This window comes from Capricornis sumatraensis, chromosome 10 (genome assembly GCF_032405125.1).
Source record: "Capricornis sumatraensis isolate serow.1 chromosome 10, serow.2, whole genome shotgun sequence".
Taxonomy (NCBI): domain Eukaryota; kingdom Metazoa; phylum Chordata; class Mammalia; order Artiodactyla; family Bovidae; genus Capricornis; species Capricornis sumatraensis.
Window position 1 is genome coordinate 95,027,827 of NC_091078.1, and position 20,192 is coordinate 95,048,018.

Here is a 20,192-nt window from a genome sequence, read left to right on the forward strand (position 1 = left end):
AAGAAGGGCTTTCGACTTGCAAAAAAAAAAAAAAAGTGAAGCCTTTTGGGGGTGGGTGGGGAGGGAATGTTCAAAGGAAGAAAATGACAAGGGAAACCAGGTGAGACCAAAGTGAGGATGTGCTGGCAGCCTGAAGAGATCAACTGAAAGTTAATGGAACAATTCATTAACTTGCAAAGCAAACCAATTCAGAAAGCAAAGTCTTTCCACTTCAGTTTCTAGAGAAACTGGCACATCTAAGTCTGTTCATTACTTGGGATCACAATAACATAAAGAGGCTTTGTTTTCGGTGAGCTACCGAGCTTTCTGGTTTGGCCAGGTACTTAATGAGAGCCTCTTTTCCGCACTGCCCACTTTTCTAACTGTGGGTGTCTGAGTGTCTCTTACACATCAAACAGGGATAGACTAAGACTGGCCCATATCTTGGGCTTTAGGGGTCTTCATGTCCAACCTTCTATTCTTAATGTTGCCTTCCTACCCTACGAGTACTGTCATGTGTTTTTTGTCACATAATACTCTCAAAAGAGCAGTCCATGAGGAACGATTATTCTGACAATGCAGAGAACTTTAACATGTGAAAGCTATTTCCCTGAACAAATAGCCCTGAAGCTTCACAAAGGGAAGAGGAAAATGCATTCTTGAAAATCACATGCAAATGCAACTGCTGGGCAGGTGGGACCGACTTCAGGGGGTCCATCCTTGCAGTCTGTACAGACTTTCCTCCTGGGCTGAGCAGAACCTCTACTTTGAATTCTGGTGAGTCTAGAACTTTAATCTTCCTCTTTTGAACAATCCTACTTGGGTCCTCCTTCACTTTCTTGCATTGGAGAAGGAAATGGCAACCCACTCCAGAGTTCTTGCCTGGAAAATTCCAGGGACGGTGGAGCCTGATGGGCTGCCATCTACGGGGTCGCACAGAGTCGGACACAACTGAAGTGACTTAGCAGCAGCAGCAGCAGCAGGTCATTAAAAAGAGCACTCGTGTGCAGGTAGGGTGGGGAAGGCGAGCAGGAGGAGAAGGAAAACTCAAATGCATCAGTTTGCTACTGTCAGAACAGAGAATGAAAAAAATCAGCCCTGAAAGTAAAATTCAAAATTACTGGGAACTTAACTATAGGTTATTGCCATTATAATGGGGGAAATCGGAGTTGGTTACACCTTAAATTTTTAAAAACTGGAACAGACACCTCAGAGCTTTCTCCTGATAATAGCCTCTTAGTTACATATTAGCTTTTCTATGGAACTTAAGTAATTATTCAATTTCTAGGATGATTTGGCATAAAGTGAATAGAGAATTTTAATGTCTAAAGAATAGGTGCTTTGCTTAAAATTACCCTGGTTTAAATCAGCACTCTCTGGAAGTTATTCTCAAGACAATTCATGTGACTCTTCAAAGCAGATGTTGGCTACCAGCAACAGTATTCTAGCTTGTACAAGCATTTTAAATTTCTGTGGCTCTATACAAAAGGTAACATATTATAGTAAGTATGTCCCTAAATGGAACATTTCAAACTTTTCCTAGTATTGTACGATATAAAATACTAATATCAAATTGGACATCATCTTACAGATGGATAATGACAGAATTTGGTCTGTTTTGGTTTTATAGAGTGAGCTCATAGTTTCTGAGCCGCTTCTCCAGGGTATTTTAAACCAGAATGCTAATTTCAAATGAAGGACTGAGCTAGATATTCTTACAGGTTTTATTCTTTTAAAATTTTCTATTTAAATAGAATGACTTTTGTGATCATCTAGAAAATGTGTAAATACACATAACTGTACCCTCTGAGTTACACACTGAAGCAGCTTGATTTCATCAGATCTTTCTTCTTTATTTAGAGAATAGATCCGCCTAGAACCAAGGCCATTCTCAGTCAGAATAGTTCCAATTTTGTAAACTATGGCCTCAATTTTGAAAACAGCTCTTTGTAACTGTTAATGTAGCTGGGGCCTTCTCCTCAAAAGCTCTCTGGAGGATCATTTAAATTGAACTCTCCACTAATTCTCAAGGAACTAGAAGTAACAAATGTGAAGAGCTCCAGGATTTAATGAGCCAGGCCTGCCTTACAGAGAGCTTCCCAGGGTCCCCGCTGTTCACAGCTATCCTGATCGCACGTTACATGTTTACAAAAACTACTAGTAGGATCATGGGTTAATACTGTCTCCATGAGGCTTGTGTAAACTTTAGCACCAGTGGCCTGGAAATATTACCAGGAGAGGCATGAGGACAGGCACCTTACAATAAGGTTGGGAAAGAGAAGGCCTGAGCAGCAGTTTCTGTGATTAGTTTGGAGACCACTGCGTATATCTGAATCATCTAGGGAGCTTGTTAGAACTAGATTTCTAATATTCACCCTTAGAGATTCTAGTAGGTCTTGGGTGGGGCTTGTGTACTTGTATCTTTAAAAAGCATCAGGTAACTCTGATGCTCTCCAGGGTTTAACATCAGGGGACCATAAAGTGTGGGTCTGCTGGGAAGATGCTAGTGAAGTCTGTCTGGGGGTGTGGAACTGGGTAGCTCTTAGGCAGCATGGAGGATTGATGGGACGGGTACGGAGAGGGGGAGGCTTTTTGGAAGCAAGTGGGAGTATGTATTGTGGAGGGCAGCCCTGATTCCATTTGCTAGGTGTCCTCTGCTTCCTAAGACTGGCAGAGCCTCTAAGAGCATCAGCAATGCCTTACATCTCTGAATGCTTGGTGCTCAGTTGACACGCAACAGAGTTTCTTGAATGGGAAGATGAATGAATGAGGCTGTTCTTGTAAGAGGGCTTCAGAATAAATAATCTTTGTCCCTTTTGCCGTTTCACACAGAAGCCAGTGACAGCTGTTGGTACAGCTGCATGTCAGAGAACTAGGGACTTAAGAGTCGGCAGAGGCTGGCAAACTTTTTCTGGAAGAGGCCAGATAGTAAGTACCTTTCAGGCTTTGTGGGCCACATGTTCTTTGTTTTCACAACCCTTTTAAAACGTAAAAAACCATTCTGAGTTGGTGGACAGTATGAAAGGCTTCTGGATTTGGCCTATGGGCTATAGTTTGCTGATACAGTGTTCAACTGTCCAGAGTAGCGTCACTACCCAGCAACACTCTGGATTCCTAGAAGTCAACACAAAACAGCTGCTGGGGAGGGAGCCAGGTCAGGGACCTGAGGCTGTCTGACGATGTCAGGGATTGGCCTGAAACATTCTGGGGTCCTTAGAGAGAGATGTCTCAGAAGGAAGCAGTGCTTTGCAGCTACCAGAATCCCAAGGGGCTGGGAAGCACGGGGACAGAGCTGCATCCAGCAGAGGGAACAGCGTGGGCTTCAGCAGCCAGGTCTGACCATCCCAAGACCTGCATCCTAGTGCGACTTTGCAGAAACAGCTCATCACGTTTCAGGTCTCCTCTGAAAGCAGTCTCTACAAAGGTTTCAGAGTCTTCAAGGTCCAGCTCAGGCACCAGAGTCTCTGTTAGCAAGATCGTCTCTTGCCAGACACACCAGCCTTACTTGGAGTTTGGGGGGCACTACGTCTTGCTTGGATTCTTTATTACATTCATATTCCTTCTGTACAAATGACTCACACCACATGTGAGGCTCTGGGTTCAAGGATAATAGTGTTAAGTACTATATTATTTAGAACTTGTCCAATTTGAGACAGGATTAGAAAGAGCTTCTGTGGATAGTGCTTTCTTTCCCTTAAGACCATGTAAAACTAGAACACATCTTCTCCAAGGAGACACTGCAGCCTGCTCGGGATGGGGCCAATTCTACCTCTTGGCAGAACAGGAGTCTCCTGACAGCATTCACGGAGATGTGGAGATGTTAACTACCATCCTGTATGGACAGTTTCAGACATGTGACCAAAGTTTTATATGCTGGAGTAGCTCTTATTCTGAGGAAGAGACTTAAAAAAAGAAAAGGCTCTTGGGAAGATTTCTTTAGAGTACCCAGGAAAGACAGGTTCTTTGTTTTTCTAACCAAGTCTTCGGTGTCACACTTCTATTGGTTTCTATTGCTACAAAGTCAGTGACGTTCTCTGCTCTAACAGAATGACAGGAATGGGCACGGACTGACATCACTGTGTATGGTTATTCCTTTCTTGGGTCAGGGATGTGGGGATATTCCAACCCGTTGTGGGACCAGATGTGATCATTCCTAAACCATCCCGTAGAGATATGGCCAAAGCTTCGTGTGACACTCAGACTGACCACAATCTTTTGAATCTACTTGTGGTAAATACTGTCATCACTCTTTTGAGGAGAACTTTTCTTTCAAAAGTCATGAGATGTGTCCAGCAGAGCTGATAAGAGCGGCCTTCTGCCTTTCTGATTCTTTGCAGCTTGGGATAAGCCCTACTCATTTTCTTTTCAATGGGAATAGCTGATTTGTCTCATAAAAATCCTTTCCTGTATCTATTCACCTAGGGCTTTGTAAGGTTTTCTAAATATTCCAACATGTCCTTAGTTTTCTCTGATCTTAATAAACACCTAAAGTAATACACAGTCTCTAGGTTGGGTTGGTAGCTTCCCTAACATTTTGTCAGTTATCCCAAAAGGTGAGGCTGATGAAGGATTAATAATGTAAATGACACCCCACCCCAGTATTGCAACATTCCATGAAACAAATGAAGATGGAAACAAAGCAGGCAAAAGCAGACAGGACACACAAAAGCAGGAACTTACACCCAACTATCTTCATCTCTGCACCAGAAAGAAAGGGGCGAGAATGAGGGGACAGCACAGAGAGAAACAAGAACAATTAAGACAAACAGGAAAAGAGAAAAAAACATCACTTGCAGGTTGGGATGAAGCATGCACTTTATATCAGGGGTCAAAGCAAAGGACAGAGTGTATTTCTGAGCACAAGGGCAAGAGTCGGGGGGCCCCCTTGAGGGCTGCCATGCCAGCATAGCTGCCTTCTAAAGGGCAAGGTCAGGGCAACCCAGAGAGGAGCTTGTACCAGGTCTGATACAGAGAGGGGCAAAGCATCCCTAAAGCAGAGTACTCTTTAGGACATGGTTCTCAAAAGGGGGCCCTAAACCATCACCTGATAGCCTGTGAGGGATACAAATGCTCAGCTCCCACCCCAATTCTCCTGTATCAGAAACTCTTGGGGTGGGTTTAGCAATGTGTTTTTCACAAGCCCTGCAGGTGATTCTGATACATACTAAAGTTAGAGCAATATTGGTTTAGGGAAAAAAAAAACTTAGCCATTAGCTAGAATATATTAAAATCACAGGGCAGATTTCTTCTCACAAGAGAGAAGCTCATTTAACTAATACGAAACTTGACCCATAATGCTCACAGTAAATGATAACCTTACAAATTCAAGGCTTAGAAAACAAGTTAAAAGGTTTCTTTCCCACAGAGCCATGACAGCTCTGCATTCCTACTGACTCCAGGGAATAGACTCTCCCAGAAAGCTGACACTTAGAAAACTGCACAGAAGCTGGTGGCACACCCCTGCTGGCTTAGACGAGGTTTGGAGGAGGGCACAGACCACTCCTGAGCAAGAGGTTTTAAATCACTCCCTTTTAGTTTACAGTCTTTTGGCTGACAGTTTTCTTGAAAGTTCTAATTGGGCTAATGCTGACAAGTGAGTCACAGAAAACTCATTCACCTGAAACGTCTGCCCTGCTCCAGTATCTCCTCTCCATTTTCTTGAAAAAAATCTCAAGGAGTAAAAGTGTGTTGCAGAGTTATTAGTTTCTGTAATGAACTAAAATGAGTTGGGAGGGAAGGAGGAACTACCCACAGAAATATGGCGATAAACCAACAAAAGGCTATTAGGTGCTCAGTTTCAAAATCAGCCTTAAGTTCCCATTTGGTTTATTCTTCTATAATCTTGGATGGAGTTTCCTGGGTTTATGTGCCTTCTCTGCGACTCCCAGAACACCATGAGCAATGGTGGTCTTGCCTCGTGCTCACTACCGTGAGTCATGAACACAGCTGGATGCCTATGCAGTCAGGGCCTTGGCTGTGGCAAACAGCAGCACATCTCCTGTTCACAGCAGTCACATGGTGTATCTTACACACTCATGGAAAGCAACAGGAGACCACTGGAAAGCCCTTTTCTGAAATCATGTGTTAAATACTGGTGTGGTTAGAACTTGTCTAAATGCTGTAACTCAGACCTATAAGCTCTGTCAATATGCTTTGACAAGGACCTGTCTGGGCCATCTGACATAAAGGACATCTCCAAATGAGTATCTAGTAGTTTCTCCCAAATGCTGGTAGTTTCAAAATAAGAGCCACAGTATATGAACCATTCTAATTTTTCCATGTATTTTAATTTCTCAGACTTCAGTGTTGAAATGCTCACAGTTACTTACATAATTCATTTCATTGTTCATTTCTCTCATGACCATGTGTCAAGAAGCTGCAATTTCTTGTAACTCAGTGGTCATACCAGCACCATGAGGGCCAAGGGACCATTGCAGCCAAGATCCAATATTCCCACGGGTGAAGAGTGGACCAGCTGCAGGTGGAGGGTGACCTCACAAAGGGACTTCCCGTCACAGACATGGTTTCCCAGGACAGGTGGGCCACACCTGGAAACACTGCTGCACATTTTTCCTGCTGATCTAGCAGAACCTTCAGGGCTAGCCCTATCACCTCACCCAAGGAGGGCAAATGCACTCTCATGATATCTTGTGGGGGCATTAAAGGCACTGTCAGCTGTTAGCACACAATCTGAAGAGTGGCAATCTGTGCAAAAAATTCTTTCCTCGATTCGTTTCATATGGCAAAACCAATACAATATTGTAAAGTAATTAACCTCCAATTAAAATAAAAAAATTTACATTTAAAAAAATTCTTTCCTCGAGAGGAGGTAAGGTAAAAGAGAGGAGAGACACAGAGAGGACTGCTTCCTGCCTGTGAATCAATCCTCACTTTCAGCTCCAGCACTCAATACTTCAAGGGCAAACAACTCAGCAAAGAGCACATTCACAGCCCCAGTCTGAACACCCTAGGACTGCCAGTGTCTCTGTCTTGTGGGGCAAATCAGATGGTGACACCTCAGCTGCCCAGTGGAGGAAATGCTCCTGACACTCTGCTTGCCTCACCAATGATACTGATACTGCTTACTTCCAACGTCATATCCAACTTTCTCAGAAGCCCTTTATCAACCTGTGTGCCAATGACACACAGATTCAGAGTGCTCACAAAAAGATCTCTTTCCACAGGTGAGGTATGGATGCTGTAACTCTTGAATTTAAAGTCTGCTTAAAGATTTTTGACTGAAGCTTGTTCCTTTCTAGTCTCTGCTCACTTTGTTTTCATTCTATGACTGTGTGAGGGCTAAGAGGAAGGCAATGTCCAAATCTTAGACAAACTAGTTCTTAAAAGACAGAAAGGACTTCAAGCATATCTTTCAGAATATATGACTCTATATCATGAGCCTAGATAGCTCATTTAAAAATGATCATCAGATCAGTTTTGGTAATCACCAATTATTCCTTCAGTGACATGTTGCCAAGAAGCTAGGGATGATGTCTGGGCTCTTCTCCTGATTACTAGGGTCACAGAGGGCTGAGAAACACTGTCAGGACAGGATGGGAGACATGTCCTGTGGAGGACATCACCCTCCACAACAACTAGATGAGGGCCTTTCATAAGCATGGAGTCTTCTAAACATTTAAAAATAAACACAGAATTGACAAAGAATTGATTAAATGGCCTAGGACTGTCACTCAAAAGATCCTCCTGTGTGCATGAGCAAGAGACAAAGGCTGTTCACAGCAGCTTGCTCTGCAGTCACAGTGTCTATGGAGAGAGAATAAAAGTGACAGAAAGCAAGTCTGGGCATAATGTGGGGAGCGGAAGGACAGCTGGAATCCATCACACGGCCTTCTGTATGCTCAGGCCATACTCTCCCCGGGTATATGCTGGCATGTATTTCCAATAAGAGGAGTTTTCAGGACCATGGAGAATTCCAAAGAGGTGATTATTTAGACTGGTCACTATCAGTTCAGTCTAGCCTGGCTTGGCTCTTTTTAAAAAAAGTGAGTAAGCTTTTAGCAGAACACTGAATGAAACTCAATGGAAAAGGTAGGGTCATGCCTCCTGTAATTCATCCAGACAAGGAGCTATTTCCTTGTTCTTCCTTCCTTCTTGTTCCCATCTTCTCTGGTCCCAGACTGCCTCCCATCCATCAGAGCCACGCCTCTATTCTTCCCTCATTCCCCACAGCCCCCTGGTTCTGATGGCCTGTTTGGATCCACTGCTCTAGCTTGACCCACATCTGCCTCACTAGGAAGCATGAGTTTTGGATTAACCTGCTGGAACCACACTTGAGAGCCAATGCATTCCCACTTTCTGCCCTGGCTCTCCATCGGGCATTAGGTGAAAGGGGTTAGGACAATTTCTGGCCAGGTAATACTATTCACACTGCCTAACCTATACCATTTTGCCAATCCGTTTTCCTGATAAGGTATGGTGTTTTCATTGTTATGATTCATTTTTCTGATACAAATATATCTGCTACTCCTACATGAACCAGATTCACTGACACTACAGGCATTATTTTCCTTAAAGAGGATGTTCTTATGGGGGGATTCTCTTCTAAGATATGTAACTGAAGGGAAGAGTGTAAAAAAGGCATCCCTGTGAGGAGCTCTGTGTTGATTCCTAACATCCAGTCTCCACAGGAGACAAAAAGGTTCAAGAGCCAGATTGTGCTGTGTTGCCCTGGTGAAGGTATGTGGGGGCTTCTGGAAAAGAACAAATGCCAACAAAAGCCAGAGGAGCCACTGGCTGCAGACTGCAGTCAGCACCCTAACTCTGGCTGCAGAGGCTGTCAACGGCTGCGGGGCTCCTCATAGTGTGGTTTGCCACCTGCTCACAAGGGGAGCACCAAACTCCGTTCTCCTAACCCTTCTCCCACCCCAGCCCCAAGAGGTTCTGCCTACCTGGCATGATGACATCAGGAAATCCCAATTTTCTTGTAATTGCCAATCCCCTATTAAATATCATGGGATTTTCTCTCCTAATCTGTTCCATGTCTCCACGAAGAAGCTGCAGAGAAATGATAAGACCTACAAAAACAAAAGCATTTTTTTTAAACTCAGAATCAGACTTCTACTCTAGAAAACACATAGAGTTTTTTTTTTCCCCCCAGAGAAAAATGTGCAAAATTCAGCATTTTTCTTGAGAAAAGTTTTGAGGCAGAAAGTATACATTATTCTGAAGAGATATTCTAGAAACCTAAAAGAATCTAAGTCAAAACCATCTCAAAAACCCAGAGGACTATTCTATTAAAACTCAGACTGAGATCTGGGAGATCAAGGTGCCCTCCTGTCTGCTCCCCAGCATCCCGAAACCTGGGCTCCCTGGTTTAGCCACTAAAGTATCTGATTGAGCTTCAGTTTCTTCATTTACTCAATGAGGGAGTTGAAACATGATTTCAAAACAGCTTCCAAGTTAAGCCTGGCCAAAATGCAGTCAGACACACACTCCAAAGAAAAGCAGCCTATTTCTCCTCCCGGGTTTTCCACAATTGCAAGAAGACCTGTCCTCAGTAGGGCCATCCTAACTGAGGCTCTCTGAAGCCTATGGTACTCCCAGCACAGAGGGCGGGGTGCTTTTCTAACACTGTTTACATGGCCAGTGTCTGTGAGTCATGGAAAAAAATCATAAGACACTGACAATGGCATGGAAACTTTGGTCATTCTGGGAAGGAAGACAAAATTCAGCATTCTAACCTTGTTAGGTGATGGTGGAAACTGCTTTTTGGTTGTTTCTTTTAATGTATTATTACTGCTATCCCTCTTTTAAAATGTTTTCCATGTTTTAAATACACCATAGCTTCAGAACTTGTAGCCAAGGGTAGCTTTTTATAAATAAAATACATAAATACAGCAAAGAACACTATAAATATTGGCATGAACAGTCTTCCAAATTGCAACTTGTCTTGTTAAAAAGTAAGGTTCTTCCTTTAGTCCGGCTTTAGGTGAGGGATATGAACTCCCTTTACCTTCCAGCACACTGCATGTACGAAGCTCCTTGGCATCCAGGCACATATGAAGAAAAACGGGTTCTTAAAACCAGTGAGAGAGGCCCTGAGGAACCCCATGCTACAGAGTTTTAGAGAATTCAAGTACTCCCAGCTGAGCATCTCAAACTTTATAGCCTCTGGGTTGGAACTGCTCTGAGGACCCTCCTAGCTGAAAATATGCTGACCTTGATAGAGGTTCTTCTCAACAACTCTAAGAACTGCCATGCCTTGCAGTGGCTTTACACTGTCATTTAAGAGCAACTTGGGGGATTCCCTGATAGCTCAGTTGATAAAGAATCTGCCTGCAAGGCAGGACACCTCAGTTTGATTTCTGGGTCAGGAAGATCCTCTGGAGAAGGGACAGGCTACCCACTCCAGTATTCTTGGGCTTCCCTTGTGGCTCAGCTGGTAAAGAATCCGCCCACAATGTGGGAGACTTGGGTTCAATCCTTGGGTTGGGAAGATCCCCTGGAGAAGGGAAAGGCTACCCACTCCAGTATTCTGGTCTAGAGAATTCCATGAACTGTATAGTCCATGGGGTCACAAAGAGTCAGACATGACTGATTGACTTTCACTTTCAAGGGCAACTTTGTATTTATAACAGGTTTATAACATTAAAACAAAGAAGGTTATATAAAAGATGTTATGAAATAGTTTCAAGGTAAAAACTATCTGGAGAAACATGGTTCTATATAAATGTGATAGTTATCTTCAAGAGTATGTTAAAAGTTCACATGTTTTTATTTATATGTAATTGAGGTGCAGTAGATGTATAATATTATGTAAGTATCAGGTGTACAACAGAGCAATTCTCAGCTTTCAAAGGTACGTGCTTTCTGTAGTTATCATAAAATATTGGCCATATGCTCTGTGTTGATATACTGCTGTAGTGTGCTTATTTCATGCACAGTGGTTTGTGCCTCTTGGTCCCTCACCCCTCCGCATGTCCCTCTCCCCACTGGAAAGCAAGACCTTGTTCTCTATATCTGAGTCTGTTTCTTTTTTGTTATATTTACTAGTTCGTTTTACATTTTAGATTCCACATGTAAGTGATATCATGAAGTATTCCGTCTTTCTCTAACTTTTGTCACTTGGCATAATACCCTTCAACCCCACCTATGCAGCTGCAAATGGCACAATTTCATTCTTTTTTAAGGTTGAGTACTATTCTCTTGTACATGACCACTACATCTTCTTTATCCATTCATCTGGTGATGGACACAGGTTGCTTTCATACTTTGGTAATTATAAATAATGCTTCTATGAACACTGGGGTGCGAGCATCTTTTCAAAATAGCATTTAAATTTTTTTTCAGATATATACCCAGCAGTGAAACTGTGGGCTCATATGTCTGTTTTCAGTTTTTTGAGAATCCTCCATACTGTTTTCCACAGAGGCTACACCAATTTACATTCACAGGATATGAGGGTTCCATTTTCTCCACAGCCTTGCTAACGTTTGTTATTTGTGTCCTTTTGACAACAGCCATTTTGACAAGTTTGAGGTGATATATCATTATGGTTTTAATCTGCATTTCTCTGATGATTAATGATATTGAGCATCTTTTCATGTGTCTGTTAGCCATCTGTATGTCTTCTTTGGAAAAATATCTATTCAGGAGGTCTTATAGATTTTTAAACAGTGCTTCTAATTTAATCAAACATTTCATATTCAGTTTAGAATTAATGCTAACATGTACAATTACACCAAGATTTAGATACATATTAAACACAGTTTTAAAACAAAAGCAGGAAAAAAAAGGAGAAGTTGAACTAAGATGAAAGCTGCTTTGAAATAAAGATTTTCTATTTCAGTTTCCAAATGACTGATAATGGCAGACTAATCATTGATTCTCATTAGTCAGGCTTCCGTGGTGATGCCAACACTGAAAAGTGATATTAATATGTGTCTTTTGTTGGGGGGGGGGGCTGGGTATGTAGTCTTTGTTCAGGAAAACACAGACTTCACAATGTGACAAACCCTGCAACACTTTTGTTCACTCTGGATTCGAACTGCAACTCAAGTTACCTATCAAAGCACAAGGAATTCACCACAGAAAGAGCAGAAAATGCACTATGGTCAGAAGTAATGGCCAAAAAACACATAAAAAGACGCTCAACATCACTGATTATCAGAGAAATGCAAATCAAAACTACAACAAGGTATTCATCACCCACACCAATCAGAATGGCATCATCAAAAAGTCTACAAATACTGGAGAGGGTGTGGAAAAAATAAAACCCTCCTGTACTGTTGATGGGAATGTAAATTGGTACAGCCATTGTGGAGAACAATATGGAGGTTCCTTAAAAAACTAAAAAACGGGACTATCATATGGTCTAGAAATCCCACTCCTGGGCATATATCCGGAGAAAAGCACAATCTGAAAGGATACATGCACCTAAATGTTCACTGCAGCACGGTTTACAACAGCCAAGACCTGTAAGCAATTTCAGTGTCCATCGACAGAAGAATGGATAAAAAAGTTTGGTACATATGTATAATGGAATATTACTCAGTCAAAAGAAGAATAAAATGATGCCATTTACAGCAACATGAATAAACCTAGAGATTACCATACTAAGTGAAATAAGTCAGATAGAGAACGACAAATATTATATAATACTACTTATATGTGGAGACTAAAAAAATGATACAAATGAACTTATTTACAAAACAGAAATAGTCACAGATGTAGAAAACAAACTTATGGATCCTAGGAGGAAAAGGAAAGATTGGGATTGACATACACATCACTATATATAAAATAGAAAACCAATAAGGACCTTCTGTATAGCATAAGGAACTCTATGCAATACATCTGTAATGACCTAAATGGGGCAAGAATTTTTAAAAGCGTGCATATATGTATATGTACAACTGATTCGCTTTGTTGTAAACCTAAAACTAACACAACACTGTAAACCAACTGCTGCTGCTGCTGCTGCTGCTGCTAAGTTGCTTCAGTTGTGTCCAACTCTGTGTGACCCCATAGACGGCAGCCCACCAGGCTCCTCCGTCCCTGGGATTCTCCAGACAAGAATGCTGGAATGGGTTGCCATTTCCTTCTCCAATGCATGAAAGTGAAAAGTGAAAGTGAAGTTGCTTAGTCGTGTCTGACTCTTTGGGACCCCATGGACTGCAGGCCACCAGGCTCCTCTGTCCATGGGAGTTTCCAGGCAAGAGTACTGGAGTGGGGTGTCATTGCCTTCTCCAGTAAATCAACTATACTCCAATAAAATTTTTTTTAAAAGAAGTATTAATAATTAGAGAAATCATCACACAAGGAAATAGAAACTGCCTGAAAAGGAGAATAAATGTCTGTAGGAAACAACTTTATATCTGGCAACTGATCAGCACAAATAAACTAAGGTGTGTATGATAAGCAACTGCAAACGCAACACAGAGTCTTCTAGCGAGAGAAGCACCTTACCGTGACTGGCACTGGGGGCAGAGTACTTGGCGCTGGACTTGCGGATGATATTCTCATGGATCTGGGACCACTCACTCTCGTTGTTGCACCTGTAACAGAAGGACAGGCATTATGACAATCAAGAGTTTTAAACATCTGGTCTGATGTTCAATGTGCAACAATACTTTCCTACCTGTGATGGATTCATGTTGATGTATGGCAAAACTAATACAGTATTGTAAAGTAAAATAAAATAAAATTAAAATAAAAAAAAAAACAACCTACTGTATAGCACAGGGAACTCTATTTGGTGCTCTGTAATTACCTATATGTAAATGGAGTTTGGAAGAGAGTAGATATATGTATAAGCATGGCTAATTCATTTGGCTGTACAGCAGAAACTAATGCAACATTGTAAATTATACTTCAATAAAAATTTAAAAATTAAAATACATTAAAAAAAAGAAATGAACTTACATTTTACTAAATTAGACAAGGCTTGTTTTCTTGGAAGGCACACAGAAGATTCACATTTGGGGAAAGAGTAGAAACTCTAAAACTAACCTCTGCAAATATCTCTAAGTAGCAAAATATCCTTTTGTCTGAAGTAGCACTTTCCTGCGTGACCAGTTTTTTCTTTGTTAGTTCCTTACACATACTTGCAACTAGGCACTAGAGGAAAGTTCCCGACAGAGGAAAAGAACAGTTCCTCTCAACAAGTACTGCTGTTTAGAAACTTCCATCTCTTGCATTGGCTTTATACTGTCATTCAACTGTCACTATAATGGACTCAGAGAAAAATCCTGCTAACCTCAGGGCAATGTGCATATCTGCCTGTGGTTTTATTTTAGCCAGATCAAGCTAAGAAGAAAAGTTTAAGAGAGTAGTGGGCTTGGTTTGCTGTGAACTCTTCTGTAGTCAAGGGGAAGGAGGCCTTAGAGTGAAGTCTGGATGCCTAAATATGTAAGAATAAAGTTCTTTCCTAGGAATTTCAGGAGTGGAAGAAAAGAGAGAATGGAGGAACAGACCTGCACCTCTGCTAATTTCTGACATTTTTAGAGTCTTCCCCTCTAAAGAACATGTCCAAGAAAGCTGCAGTCACACAACCATTTGGTACAGCTTAGGAACAGAGGCCAGGAAGCGATTGCTCATCTGAAAGTAGACACATTGATGAAACAACTGAAATGAGATTAGGGCCATCTCTTGGAAATTCCATGGGACACTGGGAGTCTTCACAGCCTCAGCCCCTCCTTTCTCCTGTTAGACAGGGAGAACCACTGACCCCAGAAAACACAGCTTATGCACAAAGGAAAACCCACAAGATCTTTCCACGGTTACTTAGAAGTGTGTAGTCCGGCACAGCCACTTCCAAGTGGAAACTCCAGCAAGAGTTCTATCATGTGCCATCCAGTGGTATGAATGAAGCACAACTGGTTTCTAAATAAAAGACTTTGTATAGAGACCATTCAGAGATAAAGGAGGTTGGTCACTAGACTAATTTTTTTCTAACCAGTAGCTCTTCTGACTTCTCAGTCAGTATAAACAAGCCTCACTTGCTCAGAGATGTTGCAAAGAAGTGTGAGAGACAAGGTTCTCACAGTCCAGAGCTGTGAGGATCACTTCTGCTCACAGAATGCCTTCCAAGGAGAGGAAGGGAGACAGTGTTCTTTAGAACGATCACTTGTGATGAACAGCTCAGTGGGAAGTCAGAAGTGAGAGGTGCTGGCAGCAGCGCACCGCGCCCCCGATGTCTGACATGCATACGATCGCATCTCTTCCAATCAGCCACCACACCAGAGAAGTGCCCAGCTGGTGAGGACCCAGACTAGTCTTGTAGTCAGACTCCTGTCGCTTTCTAGCTTTACAAGATCAGTAGTCCTTTCTGTAACAGAAATCTGACTACAGTTTGTCAGAAATAGTGTACTCCCCCACCTCACTTCAAAGTAAGAGTCCTGACTAATGCACGGTATGCTGCATACAGACAATGATATTGTACTATAATAACGCAACATGATAAATATCGCTTCACCAACAAACATATTACAAAATATAAATACATCAAAGTAACACATTATACATCTCAAATATACAGGTATAAAATACACACACAGAAACAAAAGAATTCCTATAAATAAACAAAACCAAAGAGTTTTGTAAATTAACTTCCTCTCTCAATGGGTGGTATAATTTCAGTGCTTCTCCAATAAAATACTCACCGGCTCTTTGGCAATATACTGAAGCTGGTGCTTTACCAACCACATCAATAGTGACAATGTGTATTACTTCACTGACATCTACCTTTCCAGCCAATACACCCAATTCAGATGCCAGACACTTGAGGGCTTGCCCCTCATATTCTTCTCCCTTTGTACACCCCTTAACTATCAGTGGCCTTCAGAGCTCTGCATTTGGAGCCCATTTCCTTCCTACCATATAAGCTTTCTGGGCTATCTCACCTGCTCCCATGGTTTCAACCACCACCAAAAGCTGCCAAGACCCAACGCAGTGTCTCCAGCCCAGACACCCTGCTAAGCTCTTGACCTGCATGGCTACAAGACAGCTTGGCATTTCCTATCCACCTGTCTGCTCTGAGAGATTGCTTCTGAGTAGAACGCACTAGCTCATGAAGCTTTGTTAAAATCTGTCACAAATGACCTCTCTTCTTCATGGCCCTGGTTCAGCCATTATCGTCTCTCTTTCAAACCAGTGCAGTCACCTCTTAACTGGCCTTTCAACTCTCTTCCTTTCTAGAATGCCAAGGAAACTACCCAAATCATCTGAAACTCAGTGGATGCAGAGTCATCAGCATATTTTAACCAATCACTAGCATATTCTCTAAGGAAAAAAAAAGTAAGCATTTATTAACCAAATGAGTTATGATTATAATGAAGCATGATTATGTTGTATCCAATCAAGTTAATATTTAGAGCATGATTAATGATGTCGATGGTTTGTCCTCAATCATAAAACACACAAGGGACTGTAATACAAAAGAGGTCTGTGTGCCTCTGTGGCACACCTTCCCCACAGAGGAGATAACCAGCACAGGCAATGACGTGGCACTTCACCACTACATGTCCAGGGATTTTACGGATGGCCAACAGGCACATGAAAAGATGCTCAACGTCACTAATTATTAAAGACGTGCAAATCAAAACTATAAGGAGGTATCATCTCACACCAGACAGAACTGCCATCATCAAAAACTCTACAAACAATAAATGTTGGAGAGGGTGAAGAGAAAAGAGAATCTTCCTATACTGTTGGTGGGACTGTAAACTGGTACAGCCATTATGGAAAATGGTATGGGGGTTCCTTAAGAAACAAAACATACAGCTTCCATCAGATCCTACAGTCCCACACCTGGGCATATGCCTTGGGAGCGCTCTAACCCAAAAAGACACATGCAGCCCAGTGTTCACAGCAGCACTTTGAACAACAGCCAAGACATGGAAGCAACCCACATATCCATCAATAGATGAATGGATAGAGAAGATGCAGTACATATATGGTGTACACACACACACACACACACACTGGAATATTACTAAGCCATCAAAAAGAATAAAATAATGTCATTTGCAGCAATATGAATCTGCCCAGAGATTATCATACTAATTGAAATAAGTCAGAGAAAGAGAAATATCATTATGATATCACTTATAGGCAGAATCTAAAAAGAAAGGAACTCATTTATGAAATAGAAACAGACTCACAGACTCAGAGACTGAACTTACAGTTACTGGGGGAAGGGTGGGGGAAAAGGACAGTTAGGGAGTTTGGTATTGACATGGACACATTGCTATATTTAAATATGTAATCAACAAGGACCTACTGTATAGCACAGGGAACTCTGCTCAATGTTATGTGGCAGCCAGGATATGAGGGGAGTTTGGGGAATGTTGTGATAGTTTCAGGTGGACAACAAAGCATCTCAGCTATACATGCCCATGTATCCCTTCTTCCCCAAACTCCCCTCAGAGTTCCCTGTGCTAAACAATAGGTCCTTGTTGATTATATATTTAAATATAGCAATGTGTCCATGTCAATACCAAACTCCCTAACTGTCCTTTCCCCCACCCTTCCTCCAGTAACTGTAAGTTCATTCTCTAAGTCTGTGAGTCTGTTTCTATTTCATAAATGAGTCATTTCTTTTTAGATTCTGCATATAAGTGCTATTCTCCAATACAAAATAGAAAGTTAAAAAAAAAACCTCATAAACTGTGAGTGGGGAATAAGTGTGCATGCTGTGCTAAGTCACTTCAGTCTAATTCTTTGCAACCCTATGGACAATGGCCTGCCAGGCTCCTCTATCCATGGGATTCTCCAGGGAAGAATATTGGAGTGGGTTGCCATGCACTCCTTCAGGGGATCTTCCTGACCCAGGTATCAAACTCACTTCTCTTAGGTCTCCTGCATTGGTAGATGGGTTCTTTATTACTAGCGCCACCTGGGAAGCCCCAGGGAATAAGTAATAGTAATACTCCTCAACTGTACATCTGTGATTGAGCACATAATGTGTTATATACATTTAATATGATTTAAAATATGACTAAAGTGATCAATTTAATATTTTATCTAAGTAGTTATTTATCTATTTCATTAAAGTTGGCCTAAAAAGGTTTGAACTTTTTTCAGTGCAAAGTTGGAGAGTGGTCATCATATATTCAGAGGTGTCTTGCATTGATCAAATGTACTATCTATGGACAACTCCCAGCCCATCTCAATGCTCCTTGGCATTCTCTCCTTTCCCGTCCTAGGCTCCAGATTCAGAAAGCCTTGTGTTTCCCTGCAACCCCTGCCCCTCTGGACAGGAGGAAACATGATGTCTATATCAGAATAAACTTCACACAGTGGTTATTCATTTGTGATTTTTAAGGTTTCTGGTTCATTGAAAAGTGACCTAGTTTTTACACCTCAGCTTCTTGTTCTGATTTTTTTAAAAGGATGTGTTGCCTTCCTAACACACATGATATTAAACATCTATAAAGCCAGAGCAGTGATCATGGCAAAAGAAGTACAGGGCTTGAGGCTGACTCTGAATAACAGGAAATGATGAGAATGTCAACAACTAACGATGCATTTTGCCAATTCACTGATTAAAACTGTACAAGAGGGTTTTTTTTTTTTAATCCTTGCAAACTTCAGTCCTAGCAAAAGCTAAAGGACAATCAGAATCAGTAAAACCTTCAAGCTTCCAATTCAGTCTACCAAATATATCCTCTAAAACTTACTGGAAAATATTACTTTTCCTGAGGGCTGAATTCACTGTGCTGATGTGGATTTAAAACACTAATCCTAGAGGAATTCCATACCGTGCACAAAATCGATTATTTCACAAACATGGACGTGTCTTTGAAAGTCTGTTAACACTGTCAAGTAGAAAAACTATCCTACATTTTAACTCTATTACTCCTTTAAAAATTTATTAAAAAACTATCTTGTCTGTTTAAAAAAAAAATCTTTCTTTGGCTTTTTAGAACTGATATAATAGGCACAACTCAGAGCAAGGAGCTAAGAATAAGTTATACGAGAATCCCACTTATTGAAAAGTGACATGTTGGTACTGAAATCTCTTGTTTTTGAAGGAATTAGGCCAATTAAGCTTGACAGCATGATTTCAAGAGAAGTGCTGTGCAAGCCCCTTTCAACAATGAAAATCTGCACAGAAGCAAGGAACAGCTGATATATGCAAAGAGATGCAACTCTGGAGTGCTATCTATAAACTCCCTGCCCTTGGACAGAGTGGAGTAAGATGATAATGATGATGATTTTGGATTAACATTTAGTCCTTTTCAAAGGGAGGAAGCTTTATCAAGAACCAGGTCCCACTACCCATCAATGAAGAGATTTTGTAAATGGAAAAAGGCTATGACTGATGCATGAAAGGAAGAGAAAACCCACCAAAATTTCCTTTGTAAGTTATTTCAGAGGAAGATCCTCATCCCATCAAGTACACATCACTGAACAAAACACAACTTAAGGCAAACAGGTAATAAAGTATTATTTTCAAATTAATAGACTGTAGTTGATTATACAGAGGCCCAAATTAAGCAGAATTGTGAATTAAGTTCACTTCATGCCTGATTCAGATATAATAGATAGTACGGAAAAATTCCCACAAATATGGTGAAGATATATTAACCTGGTGATTGACAATATTAGATTTAATTTGAAAAAAAATTTTGGGTTAAAACCAAAAGAGGATTCATGTCAATGTATGGGAAAACCAATACAGTATTGTAAAGCAAAATAAAGTAAAAATAAAAATCAAAAAAATAATAATAAATGAAAAAAAAAATTTTCACAGACATACACTTGCTTTAAAAACTCATTTTGACATAAAATAACAGCAAGATCTTTTTTGACCGACTTCCTAAAGTAATGAAAATAAAAACAAAAATAAACAAACAGGACCTAAATAAACTCAAAAGCTTATGCACAGCAAAGGAAACCATAAATAAAATGAAAAGACAACCCTCAGAATGGGAGAAAATATTTGCAAATGAAGCAACCAACAAGATTAATCTCCAAAATATACAAACAGCTCACAGAGCTCAATATTAAAATAACAAACATCTCAATGAAAAAAATGGATGGAAGATCCAAACAGACATTTCTCTAAAGAATATGTACATATAGCCAACAAACACATGAAAAGATGCTCAACATCATTAATTATCAGAGAAATGCAAATCAAAACCACAATGAGGTATCACCTCGCATTGGTCAGAATGGCAATCATCAAAAAATCCACAAACAATAAATGTTGAAGAGAGTATGGAGAAAAGGGAACCCTCTTACAT

The 20,192-nt window shown here is 40.9% G+C and overlaps 1 protein-coding gene across 1 annotated transcript in view; it reads right to left on the reverse strand.

The window, feature by feature from the left end:
• DOCK3 (dedicator of cytokinesis 3) overlaps window positions 1-20,192 on the reverse strand; it is a 261,704-nt gene that overhangs the window by 77,709 nt on the left and 163,803 nt on the right. The window contains exons 12-13 of the mRNA XM_068983119.1: window positions 13,408-13,496; window positions 8,889-9,014 (exon numbers count right to left, since the gene is read on the reverse strand). Of these exons, the coding sequence (XP_068839220.1) occupies window positions 8,889-9,014; window positions 13,408-13,496 (215 nt within the window). The remainder of the gene's footprint in view (window positions 1-8,888; window positions 9,015-13,407; window positions 13,497-20,192) is intronic.